The sequence below is a fragment of the Rhinopithecus roxellana genome, chromosome 19, assembly GCF_007565055.1.
Source record: "Rhinopithecus roxellana isolate Shanxi Qingling chromosome 19, ASM756505v1, whole genome shotgun sequence".
In the NCBI taxonomy this organism is placed as follows: Eukaryota; Metazoa; Chordata; class Mammalia; order Primates; family Cercopithecidae; genus Rhinopithecus; species Rhinopithecus roxellana.
This window is the reverse complement of record NC_044567.1, coordinates 27,965,963-27,990,368: the sequence shown is the minus strand read 5'-3', so window position 1 is coordinate 27,990,368 and position 24,406 is coordinate 27,965,963. Positions and strand designations below refer to the sequence as shown.

Genomic DNA, 24,406 nt, shown 5'->3' with positions numbered 1-24,406 from the left:
CCAGATGGGAAAAAAAAGAAAGAGACAGAAAGAACAAAAGGAAGGAGAGAAGAAGGAAGAAATTAAATAGATGGAATTAAATTAAATTGAAAGCATGATAAAGAAATGAGGCAGAAACTGGAAGAGTGGCTTTCACCCTCCCTTAGGCCCACAATAGACCTTCCACAGTCTTCTTATGGCCTCTATGATGTTGGGTGAGAAAAACTTGCTTACATAATTCTCTCACACTGAAATGTGAGTTCCATGAAGGGAAGGATCGTGTTTTATTCATCTCGGTATCATCAATATCCTAGCCACAATGACTGATACATAGTAAGTGCTCAGTAAAAGTTGGTAGAATGAGTGAATTTGTGAAACAACAAACAATCAGAACAGAGAGATTAGGGCATGTATGGGGAAAGGAAAAAACAATCCATTTTGACTAGAGATAAGGAACACAAAAGGGCTATAGTGGAAATGGAGGTTATAAAAGCAGATTAGAGGTCAAATCAGGTAGTATGTAGAACCACAGGCATTCAATTTGGCATTCGAAGGCCTTTTTAGGCTGGGTACAGTGGCTCACACCTATAATCCCAGCACTTTGGGAGGCTGAGGCGGGTAGATCACCTGAGGTCAGGAGTTCAAGACCAGCCTGGGCAACATGGTGAAACCCCGTCTTTACTAAAACTACCAAAATTAGGTGGCCATGGTGGCGCATGCCTATAATCCCAGCTACTTGGGAAGCTGAGGCAGGAGAATCGCTTGAACCCAGGAGGCAGAAGATCAAGCCACTGCACTCCAGCCTAGGCGACAGAGTGAGACTCCATCTCAAAAAAAAAAAAAAAAAAAAACAGATGGCCTTTGTAATGTATCATAGATTATGTGGATGAGATAGCTTCTTTCCATTCCCACACGTTTCTCAGGCTCCAAAACATTTTAAAGAAGGAAAAATGACTACATAAAGGCAAGAAAACACAGAGTAGATGCTCAATGATAGTCTTTCAAAAAATTGAATGAAAGAGTGAATTACTTTATCCCAGAATGCTGTTGGTTTTTATATAACCACAGTGTACTTCTAACTCACATTCTATTTGTGGTCAGTTCTGACCCCCACATGTTTTTCTCTGATACTCTTACCTATCCTATATTTGTAATCTTGGGTGTAGGTCTTTACAAGCACATTTTCTTATTAAGTTTCAACCCTAATTATCATAGGCTTATTTTTCCAATGCATAGGGTCATTTAGAACTTATTACTGTTTTCCAGAAAGGCAAAACCATACCAAATTTGGGACCCACAAATTTGATGCACACATTCTTGATTTCTTTGTCCAGAATGTCAGTAAATAAGCTGAACAGACTGGTCCTCAGGACCAATCCCTACTGGACCATCACTCAATAATATGTCTACTATTTATTCACCACCTCCGTTATCTACAAATCTCCCACCCAGATATTCAGCTTGTTAAAAGCAATGTGGTCCAGATTCTATTTTTCCCATGTTATCCAGTGTAACAGATTACACTGGAGACTTCTCCCTGGTCTTGGAATCCTGTTCTATTGCTATAATAAATTAAGGTAATCCGTATGGTTTGCTGTTCACGGAACCATGCTGACTCCTCTTTAGTGTCTCCAGATTTCCTGGATGACTGCAAACTGATTGTTTGATGGTTCTTTCTCATTTCTCCTAAAGATCAATAAGTTGGCGGTCTTTAATTACTAGGGTCATTCTATGTTTCTCCCCTTCCTGTTTCAAAGACAGCCATATTTGTCCTTTTATAGTCTTTAGGGACTTCTCCAGTTCTCCATGACTTCTCAAAAATAATGACCTGTGAGTCTGTAGCCACATCTGCTTGTTTAGCAAGTATCCCTAGGGTGCATATCATCAAATTCAGTGGAGTTGAATACTTCCATTTTTCCTTCCCTCATTAACCATTTCTCTCCCTTTGATTAGTGTTCATTTCCCAAATTCTACCTTGACTGAATTTATTGTAGTGAACTACTTACTTGTGATCTAGGCTGAAGAGACAGGATAGAAGACATTTAAAAGTTCAGCCTTATCCATCCTGGTACTAATAAGAATTCCTTCTTGATCATGAGATCAAATTTTTTTCTAGCCTGTTTTTTTTTTTTTTTTTTGGTTTTTTTTTTGGGGGGGGGTCCATACATTTTTATTCAAAATAAGTTTTTTTTTTCGTTTTTTAAAGATATTTATTTTCTAATCACTGAAGCATTTATCATACATATTTTTTATTGTGGTAAATATACATAATATATAATGTAACATTTTAACAAATTTTAAGTGTGCAATTTTGTTTTGTTACAATTTAGCTGGAATTTTGATTAGCGGAATAGAAAAATTAAGAGTTAGCTAATTGGAATTATGTTCTCACATCACAAGTTCAAACTTAACCCAAGATTGTCTGCTTGTTAGGAAATCATTGGCAACCTCCTATGTACATTTTAAAATGGGAAGAACCATACAGTCGAAGCAATAATTTGGATGCAATCATTAGATCCAGCTGCCTGATCCCTCAAGATGCCTTTAAAGGAAGTATTTATCTTCCAAGTTATCTTCATAACAACACTATGATAGAGGTATTATTGTTTATGGATCAGAACACTGAATCCTTTAAATTACTTCGGTAACTTGCCCAAATTAAGTGGAGTATTTGAATGCAGTTCATTCTGAATCCAAGTCCTGTGAAATTAACCTCCACACTGTTGTTCCTGTTTCTATCAGACAAGGCTCATTAGCATCTAAATAGGTCTTGATAAGGTACTCAGCATGGGAGAAAGTAGATAAAAATATAAGACAGAAGAGGTTATATAAAAAACCTGTAGTCCTGAATTTGAATTGAAAGTACTAGAATAAACTCATGATGTATTTTGCCTCTAAAAAGCCCTAGCCCTCTTCACAGAAAAGGACTAGAAAACTAGCACCTGACTTGTGATTTTAAACTGGTATTGCCAACCCAATGGCACCCGGGCTCTTTGGAGACATGGCTGATTCTAGGTCTACTCCATGAACTCTACAAGTTGAGCCTGGAGCATCTTGTCATATCAGAATTCAAGAAAGTGGTCACAAGTCATGTTAGGAGGGCTCAGGAGCCACTGGCAGATATTTCCACTGGCCAAAGTGAGCTCGTGTGAACTTCAAGGATAAGAATTTCACAGTTAGTGTGTCCATTCCTAGTTTTTTCACTTTGGTGTACATCTGTACACTCTATGGCTTAGTTGATTTTTAAAATGTCTTTTTTTTTTTCTTGAGCCTCTCAGTCTACTCTTATTCTTACAATTTATCTGTTGGAAAACGCAGGATACTTAACCTGTACTCTCCCACAGTCCAGCTTTGTTCATTCAAACTCAAATTGAGTTCAGCATTTCCTTGACCCTCTGTATTCCTTGCACATTGGTCTCTAGATCTGGAGGCTCAAATAGACTCAGGATGGACCCCTTTGGGAAGATGATGATCAGAGTATCAGGGTTAGTGGTGTTTCGTTTCATCAGAAGCCTTATGAATGACATTATTAGGCCTTGCTGCCCCTCTTCTATACTTTGCTTAATCAACAGCACAGCTCTTTAGGAAAGAGAAGATGAAGGCAGATCCTTTCATTTCCCCATTTTCAACCTCATAAATTGATTCCTTACCATCTTCAGGAAGTCATCGATTATATTTTGGAATATCATTATGAATTTGTCAATTTAAGTTTTTGACTCTTTAATCTATTGCTGTTATACATAAAGCTGAAAGAATTTGTAAATTCATACTAACATTCCCAATTCGAATTCAGGACTGTAGGGCTTTATTTGACCTTTTTAATATCACATTAACATTTCTTTTCTTCCACACAGAAAGTGTTGGTGTCCAAAGACACAGGGGATAACAGAATTAGAATATCTCATAATTACCCTTTGTAATTCTATATTACACACAAAATAAACTCAAAATAACACTGCTAATTCTCCCGCTACTGATTATAATCACTGGAAACCATTGGTTTGTAATAGCTATCTCCATTTTCCATAATTTTTAAATAGCCGTATTAAATCTATATTGTTACATCACAGTCTCATTGGACATCTAATCACTCACTTTTAACCTTCATTTGGATGTCCACAAATAATTACATGTTCGATGTTTATCACCATTAACACTCTTACACAGTTTTTCTGAAGCTTTTTCTCTAGTAGAATTCTTAGGAAAGGCTCACGGGAAATTCCCCAGATTCTTATATGTTGATTATAATTTGTGCCTTTAACACTGGAAGCTCAGTTTTCTCTTTCCCTGACCATACTATCTATGTTAGTCTGTCTTCTTCTGGCATTCTTGTCCATAAGCCTGATAATAGCCTAATACATTTTTTTCTAAGTCACAGACCCTTTGTGCCTAGATGATTTTAAATTTTAGTTGTTTTACTAGAATCTTTTTATGTTAGTCACTCTGGGTCAATATTTGCAGATATGTAGTATTTCAATATTTAGGTTAAAATCATTTTGTTTTCAATTTTTAAAAATGTCTTAAATTATAGTGTTTACTATTTGTTCTGTTCTTGCTTCTATTTTTTCCTAAAGGATTCTTATTATGTCTATGTTATATCTTACTTGCCTACATTCAATTATGTCGCCTTCTCAAAAGATTTTCACATCTTTCATCATTTCTTTTCTTTTTTTTTTATTATTATACTTTAAGTTCTAGGGTACATGTGTATAACGTGCAGGTTTGTTACATACGTATACTTGTGGCATGTTGGTGTGCTGCACCCATCAACTCGTCAGCACCCATCAATTCGTCATTTATATCAGGTATAACTCCCAATGCAATCCCTCCCCCCTCCCCCCCTCCCCATGATAGGCCCCGATGTGTGATGTTCCCCTTCCTGAGTCCAAGTGGTGTCATTGTTCAGTTCCCACCTATGAGTGAGAACATGTGGTGTTTGGTTTTCTGTTCTTGTGATAGTTTGCTAAGAATGATGGTTTCCAGCTGCATCCATGTCCCTACAAAGGACGCAAACTCATCCTTTTTTATGGCTGCATAATATTCCATGGTGTATATGTGCCACATTTTCTTAATCCAGTCTGTCACAGATGGACATTTGGGTTGATTCCAAGTCTTTGCTATTGTGAATAGTGCCGCAATAAACATACGTGTGCATGTGTCTTTAGAGCAGCATGATTTATAATCCTTTGGGTATATACCCAGTAGTGGGATGGCTGGGTCATATGGTACATCTAGTTCTAGATCCTTGAGGAATTGCCATACTGTTTTCCATAATGGTTGAACTAGTTTACAATCCCACCAACAGTGTAAAAGTGTTCCTATTTCTCCACATCCTCTCCAGCACCTGTTGTTTCCTGACTTCTTAATGATTGCCATTCGAACTGGTGTGAGATGGTATCTCATTGTGGTTTCGATTTGCATCTCTCTGATGACCAGTGATGATGAGCATTTTTTCATGTGTCTGTTGGCTGTATGAATGTCTTCTTTTGAGAAATATCTGTTCATATCCTTTGCCCACTTTTTGATGGGGTTGTTTGTTTTTTTCTTGTAAATTTGTTTGAGTTCTTTGTAGATTCTGGATATTAGCCCTTTGTCAGATGAGTAGATTGCAAAAATTTTCTCCCATTCTGTAGGTTGTCTGTTCACTCTGGTGGTAGTTTCTTTTGCTGTGCAGAAGCTCTTTAGTTTAATTAGATCCCATTTGTCAATTTTGGCTTTTGCTGCCGTTGCTTTTGGTGTTTTAGACATGAAGTCCTTGCCCATGCCTATGTCCTGAATGGTACTACCTAGGTTTTCTTCTAGGGTTTTTATGGTATTAAGTCTAACATTTAAGTCTCTAATCCATCTTGAATTAATTTTCGTATAAGGAGTAAGGAAAGGATCCAGTTTCAGCTTTCTACTTATGGCTAGCCAGTTTTCCCAGCACCATTTATTAAATAGGGAATCCTTTCCCCATTTCTTGTTTCTCTCAGGTTTGTCAAAGATCAGATGGCTGTAGATGTGGGGTATTGCAAGGCCGGCGGACCCCGCCCCGCCCCCTCGCAGGGAGGAGGGGGCGCCGGGGGCCTCCCACTTATTCTACACCTCTCATGTCTCTTCACCGTGCCAGACTAGAGTCAAGCTCAACAGGGTCTTCTTTCCCCGCTGATTCCGCCAAGCCCCTTCCCTTGGCTGTGGTTTCGCTGGATAGTAGGTAGGGACAGTGGGAATCTCGTTCATCCATTCATGCGCGTCACTAATTAGATGACGAGGCATTTGGCTACCTTAAGAGAGTCATAGTTACTCCCGCCATTTACCCGCGCTTTATTGAATTTCTTCACTTTGACATTCAGAGCACTGGGCAGAAATCACATCGCGTCAACACCCGCCGCAGACCTTCGCGATGTTTTTTGTTTTTTTGTTTTTTTGGCCAAGTGATCTTTTTAAAAATTGTTTAGATTTTGCTTTTCTGTACATGCTCATTAGATGTTTCTCCCAGTTGTGACCATTCTTATTCTCCTTATACTCCTTCAGAGTATGATTGTCAAGGAAGATCCCATACTTTTCCATTCCATATAGAATTCTATAGACATTTCAATGTTTGTTTTCTCACCTTCCCTGAATTTAATGGTTGAGTTGATTCCCTTTACCTTACCCTTTCAAAAAAATATTTATTTTCATTAGTATTATTTTTAATTGACAAATTACATTTGAATATATTTGTGGGGTACAAAGTGATGTTTTGATATATGTATACAATGTAGAATGACTGAATCAAGCTAATTATAACATATCCATCACCTCACTTACTTATCCTTTTTTTGTGGTAAGGCACTTGAACTTTACTCTCTTAGTTATTTAACCCTTGTTTTTTTGAAAACCAGGATATGCTCTAACCTACAGGAAACTTTCTCCTATAATAAGTGTACTAGTCCATTTTCACATTGCTATAAAGAACTACTTGAGACTGGATAATTTATGAAGAGGTTTCATTGAATCACAGCTCTGCAGGCTTGACAGGAAACATGCCTGAGAGGCTTCAGGAAACTTACAATTATGGCAGAAGGTGAAGGGGAAGCAAGCATGTCTTACCATGGCAGAGCAGGAGAAAGAGAGTGAGGCAGGAAGTGCCATACACTTTTAAACCATCAGATCTTGTGAGAACTCACTATCATGAGAATAGCAAGAGGGAAATCCACCCCCATGATCCAATTACCTCCCACCAGGCCCCTCCTCCAATTCAACATGAGATTTGGGTGGGGACACAAATCCAAACCATATTAATAAGTTATCTGATTCACCACTCCTAACTTTGTGTCACAACCCCCACTGCCTAAATGTAAAAAGTTGTACCTACTGATATGGGGGGATGGTATCTGAATCTTAGAATTATTCATTATCTGAGTCCCTGCAGTTGTATAGAGAATCAAAAGTCACAACCCAAATAGTTCACTGGATAACTGACCACATAAAAAACAAGATTCCATTTAAACATCCCTGTACTTAACTTGGTTGACACTTACTAGTGAATCAACAGCTTTGTTCAGTCTCTGCCGCTTTTGGAATATTATGATGTGACAATATAATGCAAATTCAATGAAAATCCATTACAGGGAAAAATTTAAAATCTTGCAAAAGATACAGAATTCAGTGAAGCTGATGATGTAGAGACCTAATCAAATAACATGCAAAGTCACTGACAACTGAGAATCTAGAAGTGGTAGACCAGTTAAGGATTGCAAAACATGACATGAACAAGGATTTCATAAGAGTGTGACTTGAATATCAACATTTTGTAAAAGATGCCAGGAAAAAAAAATGTGAAGACTTCAAATACTTTTACAAACATTATCTTCTTCATGGTTACATTTTAAAAGTCAAATATAAGTAGTAGCATTTTAGCTATCATACAATTTAGTTTTAAAAATTAAGCCAAAAAAGAACCAGTGGTTGAACCATTCTTTCTTCATTCTCAGAATTAGTGCATAATTATAGCTACAACTTTAATGTTAACATAAAATTCAATAAACCTCTTGGCAGTACCTTTTTAATTTTCAAGGTAAGGAACCTACTTACTGTAAAATTTGGATTCTGTTTTAAATCCTTTTACTTAAACAACTTTTCCATTTTAACAATCCAGAAATTACAAAGCTTCCGTAACTGTTCTGTCAGCTTTTACACTTGCAAATATTTGTTTTCTCACAGCTAAACATTAAAATCTTCAAGGACAGAAATTATCAACTCTATTTTTCTTTATTAGCTGCCTCCACCACCACCTGTTCCCAAACAGAACTCACACATCTACGCTAGCACAGAAATCTTAGGCAAATAAGCATATAGAATATATTAAAAACTGATTACTGGCCAAGAGGAGAATTCCCCTGAAGGTAATAGTAGCTGTGCCACCACTTCCCCAGCATTCATGGTATACCTGAGGTTTCTCACCTAATTACTTAGTGACAGCTCCTTTCATCCATGACCAGCCTGCCTTAGAAAGGAAAAGGTTTTGAGATTGCCCTTCAAGGTGTTTTCTTTTTTTCTTTTTCTTTTTTTTTTTTTTTTTTTTTTGCTCTACAGGATATTCTCTCCTATCACAAAAGGAGTCATCAGCGTCTCTCTCCTGGATTATATCTGGGTTACCTAAAGCTCTGTAGCTCTGTGGATCAAATCAAAGTTCTCGTTACCCAAAAGTTGCCCAACATTCTCTGCCACGTAAAGATCCGTGAAAACAATAACATTTCTAGGTAAGTGATCAGGAGTTAAGATTTTCCTTGTGATGAAACAGTGGCTCAAATGACAAACTTGATGTTCCAGAAGGAAACTGAAGTGTTACTTCCCAGTGCAGATTTTACGGTGAGGTGTCCTCAGGTGCCACACTGGAGCGGGGCAGAGCTCAGTTTGGGGTTTTTTTGTTTGTTTGTTTTGTTGTGTTTCGTGTTGTTGTTGTTGTTGTTGTTGTTGTTGTTGTTGTTGTTGTTTGAGATGGAGTTTCACTCTTGTTACCCACGCTAGAGTACAATGGCACAATCTCAGCTCGCTGCAACCTCTGCCTCCCCGATTCAAATGATTCTCCTGCCTCAGCTTCCCAAGTAGCTGGGATTACAGGTGTGTGCCACCATGCCCAGCTAATTTTGTGTTTTTAATAAAGACGGGGTTTCACCATGTTGGTCAGGCTGGTCTCGAACTCCTGACCTCAGGTGATCCACCCACCTCAGCCTCCCAACGTGCTGGGATTACAGGCGTGAGCCACCGTACCCGGCCAGAGTTTAGTTTTAACGCTAGAATTAGGAGAGCCTGCCTGATGGTTAGTGGAAGGCGTGAGCCCATTAAAGAGGACACTGTCCTTTCACATTCCTCTCTGCGTTACTCATGGTACAACCACTGATGTTCAGTTGGTTACTGAACAGCTGACCTTTTCTTTCAACATTGCTATTTCCAGGATATTTTCTGTATAATCTAAAACAGTCATGTTCTTTTGTTTTCTGTTTTTATATATGGCCTATAGAAATGGGTTTTATAGAGCCAATGATTCCCCCTATCTTAAAATATCTCCTCACCCTCATTCTCTCTAACTCTAACCCTGTGGCCTGAGGACCTTGTATGTTTTCTACAACCCTTATAATTCTCTATGGAAGAAAAGAAGTAACAAGGCCTGAGCTTCTGGAAACTTGCTCTATAGTTTGGCATTTGGTGAATTACCCTGTTAGCTTTGGGAAAGTTGCCCAATCTTGGTAATCTGGCTCAACTTTACAACCCTCATAGCAGGCCTCTGAAAGTCTGCTATAATGAACTGAATTGTGCTCAACATAAAAAAAGAAAGAGAAGAAAAGAAAAAAAGTAAAGGAAGGAATAGACAAGAAAAAAAAAAAAAATAAATTATCCAGAATTCTTCAGACCTCAAAGGGCATCAACTAGATACTCCCAAAGAGTATAAACTAGATTCCAGTTACACTCATGGATTTGCTTAGCCAAAGGAGACTCTAATTTGGTCGTTTAAAATGTGATCCCTAAAGTGGCAAGACTTTATCAACTCTAACGTCTCACTAGGTTTCTTAAGTATTGCTTGATGACAATGGAGGAGAGGAGGAGGAGGAGGAGGAGGGGGAGGAGGAGGGGGAGGAGGAGGGGGAGGAGGAGGAGGGGGAGGAGGAGGGGGAGGAGGAGGAAACTTACCACCATATTCTCTCCTTTCACTTACCAAATACACCTGGATTTTAAGTCTGCCATCTGGTGGTCACTGCCACAATCAACATTTGTTATCGCCTCAGTCCTTCCCAAAAGGTTACATGGTTCATTTGTGGGTTGACTTAGTAATAATTACACTCATCCATTTTCTAGATTTGTGTCTTAAAGGCTTGGACTCCATCTCCTAGTGGTTATACCAATGAATTTTCCCTTGCCAAGGATCCAGTTTTAGTTTGTACAAAAGATTCCAGTAGCCTTTTCTCTGTCAGTTCCATCTCCATCCTTCTAGCAGAAACTGATTAGTGGTAGGTGTTTCACAATAGTCCTACTGGTAATTTATTTTCTAACTTGATTACAAACCTTATTTTAGCCTTGTTGTCCTTTAGGTTTTATGAGTGCATGTGCTAGTCACAAAACTCTCATTTTGTTCCATATCAGTGATGGGAGAAAAAAAAATAGTTCCCAAGCAGGTTCTCAAAGATTTCAATTATTTGTGAAGCCAACAGTATGCCCAGATTGAAGTAGGATTTAATTTTGAGGGTTTTTTTTTTTTTCTTACTGGGACAAAGGGTAAATTTTCCATAGTCTTGTCCAGTGTGAGACTTGAAATGAAACAGATATCTTGAAAACAGAAACTTTTCTAAGAGGGTAGTTAGTTAAAAGAGAGTGGTTTTTGATGAAAAGCTCATGCCACAATCAATTTGGTTTCCTGACCCACAGATTGGAGCCCAGGCTGGTAGAGCCCTTTGGGGAAAGCCTCGGAGAGTTTTCACTAGGGTGGGAACATATGTCAGCACCTCCTCTCTTTCCATCCCCTGAGAGGAGGGCTTTCCTTTCCTCTCTAGCCTGCTCCTGAGAGCCCACCGCTGCTCCCTGCAGAGTTCGAATGAGAAACTGGGCCAACCGAATGTGTTTAGAGACTTGTGCTAAAAGACCTGTGGAAACAATGTTGCCCAAGAGGCATTTACCTTGATCTTTTCAAGCTCCTTTTGAAGAGCAAGTCTTTGGGGGCAAACCAGATGTGCTTTCCTCCCACTGCCATTCTTTTCCCTTCCCTTCTGTGTGACACTTGGAAAAGTTCATTAGGAAGGATTATAGAGCATGCAGAATAAAGACACAGATGACTGGTTTGTAAGGAGGATAGAAGCAGTGATATGCGTCCCTTGGTTCCTTTTACTGGAATTGTCTGGTGTTCCTGTTTGTGATTCTCCTCAAACTTTTGGAAGGGGAGAAAAACCAAAATATCCTCCATGATTACAACAGGCCAGGGTTGAAATGTGCCAAGTGGTTTGTTGCCTGAGTTGGACCAGAGTCCTGTGGTTACTAAACTGCAGAATTAGCCAGCAGATGCCCCTGTGGTAAAATGTAGGATCTTAGAATTTACAGGGGATCTGCAGAGAAAGAAAAATGAGGACAGTCAGGAAATTATTACAAAATATTTGAGAACCCTAATCTCGAAAACTGATTCATACAAATTAGGCCTGCTGTTCTGAGGTATATGTGGTTTAATAGGTGAACTAAGCTGAAATTAGAAAGAGATCATTTTAAGCTCCATTTGGGTGGCAAAATGTTCAAATTTCATGAATTACACTAAGTTTTAACCACCGAGTATTGGTTATCCAGGTTCTGGACACATACACTAAGAAAGTTCTGAGCCGTGTTCTGAACTTTTGTTGTATTTCTAATTTTAACTTGACTCAACATACAGAGAGGAATGGGAATGGATCCAAAAACTTTCTGGCTCTGAATCTATGGAAAGTGTGGATCATACTTCTGACTGCCCCATGCAATTGTTCTTCTACGAGCTCCAGATGGCAGTGAAAGCTCTCCTTCAGCAGATCAATATACCTCTACACCAGGTACTAGACTTTACCATTTTTATCTTCTTTTTTTATGGCTCATGGAAACTGCATTGTAACATTAAGTGGGGTGTGTGTGTGTGTGTGTGTGTGAATTTTCCTTTACTTAAACACCACTTTGCATGTCCATGCACGTTTTGAATTGATGCCCACAGGTAGACACAGGCTGCACTTCTGCTCCTTTCCTCCAGCTCCTCTGCATTGGACCTCTTCCACGTTTTCTGGACCCCACTGTACTATGGTCTGGTCGGCAAAAAAAAAAAAAAAAAAATCAATGACTAGTCTACCTTGAAAGACAACCAGGCTCAGCTTCAAGGCTTCAAGATAGCATAAAGCAAAGAGAACATACAAATAAATAAAGGTGTACTCACATGTACAAATGATTTCTCTAAGAATAGAAGGATGATGGTGGTATAATCTACAGCAATGTCCCAAGGATATGCCATGCTATTTTTTCCTAGAGAACTTTCTGTCAAACTTATTGTCATATCTAAATCAAAATATACAAATCTAACCTCCACTAATAAGCAACTTCAAGAAAAGCTGTTGGCGTAAAGGAGAATAGTAAAACTTTGTTAGGCTCAGCCCAATAGGTTAACATGAGGTAGCATTATTGAATTTTTGGGGGGGGCCTATGTTCATCAATCCTGCCTTCCTCCCCAAAACACACACACACACAATGAACCAAGTTTAGCCTGTTAACTGGGAGACCATTACAGGAGTGATTGGCTCTTTTTAAATACAAGAGAGAACCATGAATTGGCCTCTAACCCATGGAAGCAGAAGGATAAATTCGAGTTCTAAGAATGTCCTTCCATTGGGGTGCTCTTTTGATTTTAAGTCTAAAGCAGCCAACACTAATCAAGACTAAATTGCACAAGATGCCATAAAGACAATAGGGAAGCAACTGGATTATTCTAAGGGTGGCTGTGTGTTCACTAGGAGAAAAAAAAAGTAAGAGCTCCACTTGTGACAGTAGATACTATTAAAGGGTTTCTTGGACTTAGCAGGTTTGAAGCAGCTCATATTTCATTGGTGACTCTTGGGCTACATATACATGTTGGGAGAAGGCTGCCTAACTGCCTAACAGTGCATACAACTTTTTTTTTTTTTTTTTGGATACTTGTAAAATTTTCTCAGTCCTTGGCCAGAAACTACGTTTTTCCCCCTTAACCAACTTAAATTGAAACGAGTGGATTTTTAATTCAATCCATTTTTGTTGCTTCATGTAATTATCGTCATCATTTTGAAAAGCCCACAGAATGCAATCATTTTCTGCTTTTATAAGAAGCATAAATGTTGTTTTCAGAGTTTATGTGGAACATTACTGCCTTAAATCTTGATTTTATATAGCATTATTAAATGGGCTGAACCCTAATATTTATGTTGTATAAAAATTCCAAGCTTGAAGTTGTGTAATTTTGTTAGATGTTTTATGCCAGTTTGGTGTTGTTTATGTAAGTGCCATGTTGTAACTCTCCTATTTTTCCTCCGCGCGTGTCCCTCTGCAGGCAAGGAACTTCCGCCTCTACACACAGGAGGTGTTGGAAATGGGTCACAATGTGTCCTTTCTTCTCCTGCTCCCTGCCTCAGACGACGTCTGTACAGCCCCAGGACAGAATAATCCTTACACCCCACACTCAGGGTTTCTTAACCTCCCTCTTCAGATGTTTGAACTTGGTATAGTAGCTTGTTTCACCTAGAAATATTAACCCAGCCTCCTTATAATAAAATCACAAAGTTATATCTGTTCCACCTTGTCCCAGTGGAGGGTCAATAAATCACATGATGGCTTTGGCAACAACCCTTCCTAGAACTGTGTACAAGTCTGAGAAAAAGCAAAGCTCCAAGACTATGTGCCTGAGCAATAATTATTGAAACCTAGCAAAGGCCCAATGGAGAAGAAGGAATTCTAAACAGAAAGTTCAGTTATCAGGCTGGATTTCTTGCCTCCCTTCTGCTTTCTTAAAACATAAATATAAAAACCGATGTTTTCATGAAAAGCACTGCCCCTTCTCTCTCTCTCTCTCTCTCTTTCCCCTTCCCTCTCCCTCCCCCCTTCCTTTCTCTCTCCTTTCCTCCCTTTCTCTCTCACCCTCCCCACACCCCCAACCAGAGAAAAATAATAATAATGAAATTAAAATGTAGAGTGTGTATCACTTTGGAGGGGAAAAAAGCCTATAATTTTAAGTAGCACTGACTTGTTAAATAGACTCTAAATTTCTGACAGACCATTTGAGAAATGGACAGGGTCTCCCAGGATGCAATATTGTGATTTTAATGTGGGATTCTGAATGGTGGAAGATCTTGTCCTGACTTTCAAAAATGAATAGCCTGGGCTCCAGTTTCTCTACTTTTGCAGAGACCCCTGCTGCCCACTGAGATTGTGAATAGGGAGGCTTCGTCGCCTTCCCATGCTTCATCTTGAAACAGGCCAGTAAGAGGCAATTAGCAAGAGTTCGGTCAGTTCAAATGAAATGTACAATTTGCAGGAGGGTGAATGAGTGGGTGGGTGGAATGGAGGCAGACCCTCTTTGGATTGCTCCCCAGTCACCAGATTTAGAAGCAGACAAGGCCACTGCCTAATGTCTCATTTGAGCCCTGGGCATCTGCGTCTGAATTTATCCCTCAAGGATGATTTGCTTAAGCCTTTCAGTTTCCCTTGCTCCAAGCACTTCAGATGCCCAAAAGCTGATGAACAGCAATTGTTACTTTCTAGAGGAGGGAGTATTCTTACAAGAAGCTCAAATCAGACTTGTAGCCTGGGACTTGAGAGTCCTAGTTTCCCTATTGTATGACACTGGCAATTGCTTAACCTTTCTACACCTTTTCTGTGTCACACAATTAATCACATTGGCCATACCACTCCCAAGAGGCCTAGATGTGAATGTGACCATTTAATGAGTTCCTCAGCCAAAAAGCATTTTTAATCTGTAATATAACAACACTGTTTGGGGTAGGGTATTTCCATAAGTGTCTATTGGGTGCCCACTGTGGAGATTTAGAAGTGAGTAAGACAAACGTTCTTTCCTCAAGGGGCTTTCGTATGGTGGCAGGAGTAAAATAAGAATACAAATTATTATAAAACAAGGAAGAATATGCCAGAAATTGGAAGTGTTAATATTGAAAGAAAGCAAGCACATTTTCTCAAAGAAGATATGAGAAAACCTTCATGGAGGGGAGGATATCTGAGATGGGGTGTTGAAGAACAAACAGGATGTTAATAAACATAAATAAAAAGAAAAGCTTTCTTTTGGGGTGAGTAGAATGAGCAAAAACATGAAAACAGAAGAATTCAGAAAGAATTGGGAAGAGAACAAGTGGTCCAGTTTGGCTAGATCAGAGAAATGTGAGGAAAAGGTGGGACATAAATCTGTACAGACAAGGTAGGGCCATATTGGGCAGTAGCTCCAGCATCAGGCTGAGGAATCTGTTTATGATAGATGGGAAGCAGGGGTCAAAAACTTCAAAGATGATTTTATTCATCCAGTGTTAGGGTAAGAACCAAAAACAGAAGAAAAAAAGAAAGAAAGAAATACAGATATTTGAAAAAGAAAAATAAAGTTGCCCAAAAGTAGGTAACTATTTAAATGAGAAGAGAAGTCTAGAGAATAATCTCATTGTTTTCAGCTTCAATGACTATGAGGCTATTGCCGCCTTTTTCAGAAGTAAGGAAATCAGAGGGGAAAAATAGTCTGCTGAAGGAAGTGATGCTTTTAGCTTTGAATATGTTGAGACTGAAGGTGCTAAGTCAACATCCAAGTGGACATGTTTCACTGGCAGTAGAAATGCAGGAGAGAAATTGGATACTAAACACAGAAATCTGTCCAGTGTCTATTAATAACAGCTGAAGCCATGAAAATGAATGATTTCGCAGGGATATATAATTGACAGAGAAAATAATTAAAGAAAACATTTCATTGGAGAGCTAACCAGGATTCCATTCTGTGTTAAACAGTCATTGTTATTCCATGATTACAGGCAAAAATACATGAAATTCATTTCCCCATGGCTTAATGGCTTTGGTGGGAACAGTCTACAACTTGGTATCAATCATTAGAGTACATGTGACTCCTAAGGCCCTGAAGGTTCAAGCCATGCAACTATCCTCTCTAGTCTGTTCCTGTGAGGCTCAAACACTCTTCTCAAGTAGCCACCCTTTGTCCCACTGTTGTTATTCTCCATTCTATAATTTGGTGAAGTCTGTTAGCATCCATTTCTTTTCTTCATTCAGTTTTTCATTCATTCATCAATAAATATTCATTGAGTAACCTACTATGTGCCAGGCACTATTCCAGGCACTGAAGAATCAACAGTGAAAAAACTTCTCATAGAGCTTACGTTCTAGTGGAAGAGATAAATAACAAACCAATCAATAAACCATAATATTGTAAGTATCAGAGAAGTGAATGTCATGAAGAAAAATAAATCTGGGTAAGGGACTCGAGTGAGGTAAGCTGCATTTTATACAGCTGGGTGATCTGGGAAGGCCTCTCTGAAGAAGAAACATTTGAGCAGAGACCTAATATTTCCAGTCAATGAGAACAGTAAGTGCAAAGGCCTTAGAGTAAGAGTGTGCTTGGCTAAGAGATCAGCATATCTGGAGTGTAGTAAGCAAAAGCAACAAAGATAAGAGATGAGGTCAGAGAGTCATGGGAGCTAGACCATGCAGGGCCTCACAGGCTATGATAAGGAATTTAGATTTTACTTTAAGTATGTTGGAAATCCAATGAAAGATTTTGAGCAGCAGAGTAACATATGAAAAGCTCTGTAAAATCCAGTGGTCATCCCCCTAAAAAATAAAAAATTTTAAAAACATTTTTTAAAGCTCAACTTTGTTTAACCTAGCATTTTCCAAATTCATTTGACCATGATTAGAGCAGTGTTTTGCATGGGACCTATTAATAATCTGTAGAACATATACTTTGGGATATGATAGCCCTAGAGCAGTGCTTCTCAAATTTTAACGTGCATAAGAATCACTTGGAGAGTTTGTTAAAATACAAATTCTTGGAGCCCAACACCAGAGATGCTGAGTCAGTAGGCCCAGCAGGAGGCTGGAAAATTTACATTTCTAGTAAGTTCTCAGGTAATACTAAAGCTGCCAATCCATGGACCACAATTTAAGTAGCATTGCCTATGACAAAGAGATTAATACATAAATACAAAACTAGGGATATGGTTAACACAGGAATTCAGCCAAATTCAACTGTGCCTGTCCTTTTTACCTGTTTTACCTCTTCACATTGCTAGAAGCAATATGAGAGCATCAGATACTATCTTCCATCTATGAAAAATAGGCCATAGATCAAAGCCTGACTTTAAGATAGTTTTTCCTAGAGTAAGGTATACTTTCTCACCTTCTTAGTCCTCCCTTGTTGCCATATCATTGGTCATCCAACTGATTAATGAGGACCATGTAAGTTTCCAGAAAAGACCACTTGGTTGGGCTCATTTCCATTGGCATAAACAATTCTATTAGTCTTTTTTTAGGGACCAGAGGAAATGTTGCCAGTAGCAGAAAATTAATACATGCTCTAATACAATAATTATTGTACTTGAGCACCACCAGCAACAATTTCAAAAACATTTCTGGGCCTTGGTCTCAGTAAGAATCATGACAAACTCCATCTTATCCCCAAGCAATCAGAGCTTTCCAAGAGGAAGTTTATCATAACTACTTCCTCCATTAGGCGTTAAATGCCACTAAGCATTTAATGACACCTTATATGGGAACTTCCAAGGGCCTGCTACAGTGGACCTAAGCCTCTCTAAGAATGATGCTAAGCATTGTTTTTTCTATGAGTAGGAAATTCCATTCATAGGTAGTTACACAGTAAAGGGTCAAGAGATACACTAAGCATTTCTGAGAAAGGAGAAAATGTTTTTGGAAATTCAGTCAGAACTCAGAAAATTTTAATAACCACATGGGAATTCTAATGAAACTTAAAAAGGTGTGAATTATGGGAATATGTAAATTATAATAGAATAAAGGGTTGCACTATATTTCAGTTTGACTTGTATAAGTCATCCCTGTCCCCATGATATAATTTGAGATTTGGCAAACTGACCTTGTTCCTGCCAGTGGCCTAAGTGAATCATAAATAACTTTCTAACCAGCTATGGAAACTGCATCTCTGCCTATTCCAGCACTGCGTAGATCTAGCAAAAACAAAATGATAAAGGAGCTCAGTTCTCTGTCTCCTAGAATAAGGACTAGACTGTAGCAAACCCACAGGCTATTCCTTCATAGGATTACTTGTGGGGTCAAGAGAAATTGTCCTATTGGAGGATGTTGTGAGACCTGGATGAGGAAGATTGTGCTGGGGCAAAGCAGATTCACCAAAAACCCACTTCTCTTTCCACAGCCTGAAGGTTGACACTCTACCATCCTTTGTGTGGGAGCAGGATAGGACCCTTTTGCAGTAATAAAGCGTGTCTCTGGGGGCCTACAAGCATCACTGTTTACAAAGTTCCCAGGAACAGAAGGAAAAGCAACATCATGAGCCATTAGAAACTCTATCAGGTGATGTGGCCTCTTGAGGACTTGCCTAGCCTGCACAGAGGAGGTCACCCTGCCCTGACCTTGTGGGTGCTCACAACTGACAGCAGGCCTATAACAAGGAAAGTTGGTTTTTGTTGATTTCCTTGGCTTTATGATTTACACCAATTGGACTAGAAAGACAAGAAAAAACTAGGGAATTTAAAAAAAAATAGTTTGAGGCCTGATATTATATATTTCATGCTCGGCTTGTGCTTGGCTACATCCTTCGTTCAACAAACATTTATGGAGCTTCTGCTATATGCCAGGTACTGTGCTGGGACTGAACCACACAGACATTAATAAGGCACCATCTGCCCATCACAAGCTCAAAATCCATTAGAGGATGTAGGTATCCCTACCGATAGTCTTCATAAAACGAAAGCAGTGCTATACGAGGCAGGCTGTTGAGTTTCAAAGGAAAGACATCTAATTCTTCCTTACAGAGATAATACTTGAGCTGTATATTGAAGGATAAACAGACATTCAGAATGGGAAAGAAAAGGCAGGCAGAAAAGGAAAATCATTTTGAGCAGAAGGAACAGTATGTACAAAAGCTCAGAGACCTGCAGCTTGATTAAGTACACTCTTAGTAGCTCACTGTGATGGATGCTTAAGGTATCTGAGGAAGAGTGACAGAGGATGAAGCTAAAAGTTTAAAAGATCAAAATCATACATGGCTACTTATGTAACACTAAGGGGGTACAACTTTATCCCATAGGTAATAGGAAGCAAAGAAAAGATTTTAAGAAAAGGGATGATGTGGTCTTATTAGATTTTGACAGCTCATGAAGGACTGATTGCAAGAGAGTAAAAAACAAATAAATCAGGCTGACATTGGATATGAAGAGACAATTAAGAAATTAAGACACTACCTCATAGATCCACCTGGTCATATCTCATGGGTCCATGAGCCCAAACTAAGGCAGCATTAGTGGGGGTATGAAAGAGAGAGCAGAGAGATGAGGAATTTAGGAGTTAAAATGATGGAACTTTGTGATTGATTTGATGTGGCTGAAGAGCAAGATGAAGGAGCCAGAGAGTCTGAATAAGAGTGCCGAGACGGATAATGTTACCATCTACCGAAATGGGCCATAGGAAGGAGAAATAGGTTTGGGGCAGGGGAATGATGATGAGGTCAGTATGACAAATGATGAGTTTCAAGGAACCTACGGAATATCCAAGCAGTGAGCCTAATGGAATTCAGGCCACAGGCTTGCAAGAAATGGCATAGTGTCAACCTTCATTCCTAATACCCATTTTACATTATTTATTTTACATGATTTATTCCACCTGTCAACTCATTCACTACTAGGAATCTTTAGAGGTGCACCTTGTGCCCCAGTTCTTTCTGACACCTTGACAAAGACTCATTGAACTAAACTGACCCCAGGAGGTCATCTCGTTGACTCCTTGGCTTCCAAACTAGGCCACATGGCCCAGACTGATTAGGATTTTAGTGAGTTCGATATCCTTAGGAAGAATATTTTAATCCCAGTCCTGTTTTAATATTCTAATCACTACCACTAAATGCCTCATTCTTTACGGGTGGTGAAAAGGTGTGGTGGAGGGACATTTATTTTGTATCAGGAATGTGCCATATGTTATGCTGGGCACTTTATATACATTGTATTACTTAATCCTAGGTAGGCATTATAATCTCCATCTTAGATATGAGAAAACTGAGACTCCCAGAGGTAACGTGCCCACTGTCACACAGGTGGTGAGTGGCAGAAGTATGGTTCAAACCCAGGTCTGTCAGATAGCTAAGCCCACGCACTTTCCACTGTACTATACTCCTAGTGTTGATGCCAACCTTATTTTAGTCTGCCACTATCTTATGTAGAAAAAAGAGGGAGAAAAATACCGCAGAAAATTCGTCTTAGTCTGTGAATTACTAACAAATCATGTGGTCCAGCTAATGACATTATTGTAGCCTTATACCATTTTATCCATAAAATGCATGAGATTCACATTTTTTAAAATTAGAAGCTTCCAGTCTATCTTTCTTGCCTCAGTTATGGCTACCAAATGTATCATTGCTAAACCACAAAAGACTATGTTAAAGTAACATTTGTTAAAGTAACATTAAAGGGTCTGGATTAAAAAAAAAAAAAAAAAACCACAAGAGCAGGGAAACTGAAGCGTTATGGTTGAAACCTCCTCATAACTCACTTGTGGTGCATGGCATGGACGGTGTGGGTGCTGTGAGACCACCCACTGATCCAAAGCTCCAACCACGGAGACACAACAAGAGAAAGCTGTGAACACCCTAGCTTGTAAGAATTCAGATCAGACTGATAGTGTTTCTTTTAAAGAAGTTATTCAGTGCCTCTCCCTATTTTTCCAGTCATATTTTGGAAAGGGGAAAAAAGCCATTTTTTTTTTTTTTTTTTACTACTTGGTTTAGAAAGGCAGGGTGTGAGACACTTCACTCTCATCACTTTCCAGCCAAGAGAGGACATCTGTCAAGTGCTAACAGGACATAATCCCTCCTTGAAAGTCATAAAGACACATTCAGGGAGCTACCAGGGTCAAGAGTAAGCTAAAAAGTCGTGGTGATTCCTTCCTGTGGAGCTGCCAGGAAATATCATAGACCTGAAACACCTTTCCAAACAGGAAAATCAAGCCCACAGTAAAGGAAAGACAATGGAGAAAAGAGGAGCCTTCGGGCGAAAGCTCAAAGATCCGTTCATGCATTTATTCATTTAGTCATTTGGTCAATAAACCTTAATTGACAAGCTACAATGTTCCAGGTTTCAATGACATAAAAATTATAGGAGGCATAGTTCCTGCCCTCAAAGAAATCACAATCTAATGCCAAGGCAGTCAAGTAAACAGAGAAGTACAATGTAGTAGGATAGTGCCATGAAATGTTTTGAAACAAGTGATCTAGGAGCACAAAAGAGGGAGAAACTAGTTCCACCTGGCAGGGAGATGTCAGTGAAAACCTGGCTGAGGAGAAAACACTTACCGTGAATCTTCAAGTATCACAAGTTGACCTGGAGGTATTAGTAAAGAAAGGTATGTGAGGAGGAGGAAAAGGCATGTTTAAAAGCATAGACGTATAAAGGGACTCGTAGTAAGTTCAGCTTGACCAAAGCTTAGGACTGATGAGGGACTAGGGCTGGAAGGTGGCATCATGAGGGAAGGTGTGACTGAAAATATATTCAAATCTTAGGTCGCAGGGAGCTTTCCTTATGGGGAGATGTTTGGATTTTATCCTCAGGTCCAGAGGAAGCTCTGTAGAAGTCTTTAAGCAGGGAAATAGTATGAGAATTCGATCATTCGGGAGAAGCTCCATAGCTTGTCATTTACTGAGAGGGCATATGAAATCAGTTCTCTGTGTCAGGCAAACAAAGTGCTAAACAGAGCAGAGAAAAATGGGAAGGAAGGATCTGACACCACAGAGAAAAATCGAGCCCAAGACAGAGGCCTCCCAAGTTGAGAAACACCTCATTGAAATGAGGCATAGCTGGAGTAAGGATGGACTACTCACACCCTCACCCCATTCTTCTCTTCTACTTCCATGGGCGGAAAGACAGAGCACACTGCCCTGGCATTCACCTAAGATTTATTCCCAGAGAAAAAAAAAGCAAGGAAGTAGTAGGCAGTGGTAACATGGGAATTGTAGGGTGCACAGAAATCTCTCTCAATATGCAGAAAAGTAGGGCTTCCTCATTGAGGTGTAGAGATGACCAATGCCCCATTTTGAGGTACTGTGGTTTTAGCTTCCCTAAATGGCCAGATCTGGGTCTCAGGAATCAACATCTAATTACTACCTGTAATTACTACCTGTAATTAGATATTCTTCCCAGAATTCCTCACTAAAGAAGCCAGAATAAAAATGTTTCAACAGACTTGTGAGTTGTAACAGCCCTATTTCCAAAGCATGGAACACACTGGTACAGGTCAGAGGTAAACAGAGTAAAAGAGGTTCTTGAAGAATGAGTCTCCAAATTCATCAATGCCCAGGAAGAAACCAGTACTGTGATAGTCTGAAACAGGGTGCTTTCCTCATCCTACTAGAATCTGAAGTTACGGTATATGATCAGAGCTGGTCAGAGAAGTACAGGAAATCTGACCATCTCAAGCTGCCTACACCAGGCTCAATCCTACACTGCTCTGTTCCTCCTGAAAAAAGGAAATGATGGAGATGAAGGCTGGACTCCTTCCTGTGGTCTCTGTCCCATTATCTGTTGAGAGAAGAAAACCAAGTCTGCTGAAAGCAAAAAAATTGTCTGTCCAGGCAGCAACAGCTCTTATCATTCATCCAGAGGGGCCAAGAAGGGGAGAGGCAGAAGAGGATCAAAGCCTATCGTAATAGGCCCTTGGGGAAGTTTTGCAGTCAGACCAAAGACACTCTGAGAAAAGGATGTCTTCTGTCTTCTGGGGGTGCTGGCCTTGGAAAGGAGTAGGCAAGATATGTACTGGAAATCAGGAGTGAAACCCAAAACTAGGTTTCAAATTGCTACTTGGCTTTTTTTCTTTAAAGTGATAAGCAAGCTTATTTTCCCAGTATGTGTGTGTATATATGTGTGTGTGCACGCGCACACACGCACACAGACACACTCAGCCCCAACTTTACGGAAACGTCCACATAACTGCAGCTTTAGCCAACCCCACTTCCCCATACCTTACTAGGAGTTGGTAAACCTTAAAAGGGAATACTGTCTGACTAAAGCCAGACAACTGGCCCCTTAAGAGCACATTTATAATTTATTTATGGCTTAATATTTTCCACTGATAGGATTAATAAATCATGTTTTCATTCAACTTGTTTTCTCTGAGGTATGAATTTCTCTATTTTGATACCAGATCTTAACATGTTTTATTTTGCTTGTCCATTTTCCAGTTCATTTTTGCAGCTACAGAGAGAAATTTATTAGTCTGTATTGCCGCCTTTCTGCTGTTGTGGAACTGGATTCTCTGAATACCCAACAGTCCCTCAGGGAAGCGATCTCGGACAGCGAGGTTGCAGCTGCCAAACAAAGACACCAGCAAGTTTTAGATTTCATTCAGGTAATTGTGTGTTTCTTCTGGGGTAAAAGGAAGGGAAAAGAGGCAGGGTGGAAAAGGTGACAGCCAAGCATGGGAAAGGACAGCAGCCAGGCTGATTCAAAGAACACGGTGTCTAAGTAGCCTATTGAGTTGGTTAAAATGTGGAGCTCAGGGAGATAAGTTTTCAAACAGAGTCTTAAGAAAAAGTTACAGATAAATCACAATATTACAAAGAACTGTTATCAGTCACCATGGTAGGTAGTGGTAGCTTTCCATACAGGAGAGAAAAATCACCCCCCAGAAGCAGTAACTAGAATATTATTCTTACCTTGTAGCCCATTGACAATTCTAATAGAAAGAAAAATTGTATTAATTAACTCAATATCTCAGAGAAAAAGAAAATAAAATGACCTACCAGTTTATGTTAACCCAGATCCAATTAGAACTAAAATTCCTCATGTTTTGGGCTTCTTTCTCACGGAATTGACACTTTAATATGTGGCTGTTAAGATCAGAAAATGTGTTCCCCTTCCCATGGTCTTGTCTGGTAAAGCCTATGGTAACACCTTAGGGTCTTGTGAAAGGGGTACTGACTAGTAGTCAAGAGAATTTGGATCTGGCCTGAAATTGCTTCTGAATCCCTTAGCCAAACCTGTCAATCTTTCTGTCCATCAGTTACTCAGTTCACAAAATGAGTAGAATAGCAATAGCCCCATGATAAATATCACTATAATACATATTCAGTTCAATTTGATAAACCTTTATTAAACAACCGGATGTCAGGCACTGTATGTGAGATATAAAGTTGAATTAGACATGGTCTCTTATCTTAAGGAGTTTAAAATCCATCAGGGTAGATAAG

The 24,406-nt window shown here is 39.3% G+C and overlaps 1 protein-coding gene across 2 annotated transcripts in view; it reads left to right on the top strand.

The window, feature by feature from the left end:
• Nucleotides 1-24,406, top strand: part of ANKFN1 (ankyrin repeat and fibronectin type III domain containing 1) — a 352,347-nt gene that overhangs the window by 309,957 nt on the left and 17,984 nt on the right. The window contains exons 13-16 of one of the 2 annotated variants that reach the window (XM_030923600.1): nucleotides 8,536-8,702; nucleotides 11,852-12,002; nucleotides 13,514-13,682; nucleotides 23,399-23,565. In XM_030923600.1, the coding sequence (XP_030779460.1) occupies nucleotides 8,536-8,702; nucleotides 11,852-12,002; nucleotides 13,514-13,682; nucleotides 23,399-23,565 (654 nt within the window). Of the gene's footprint in view, nucleotides 1-8,535; nucleotides 8,703-11,851; nucleotides 12,003-13,513; nucleotides 13,805-23,398; nucleotides 23,566-24,406 lie in introns of those variants that run through there. The other variant, XM_010380653.2, reaches the window with a different exon arrangement.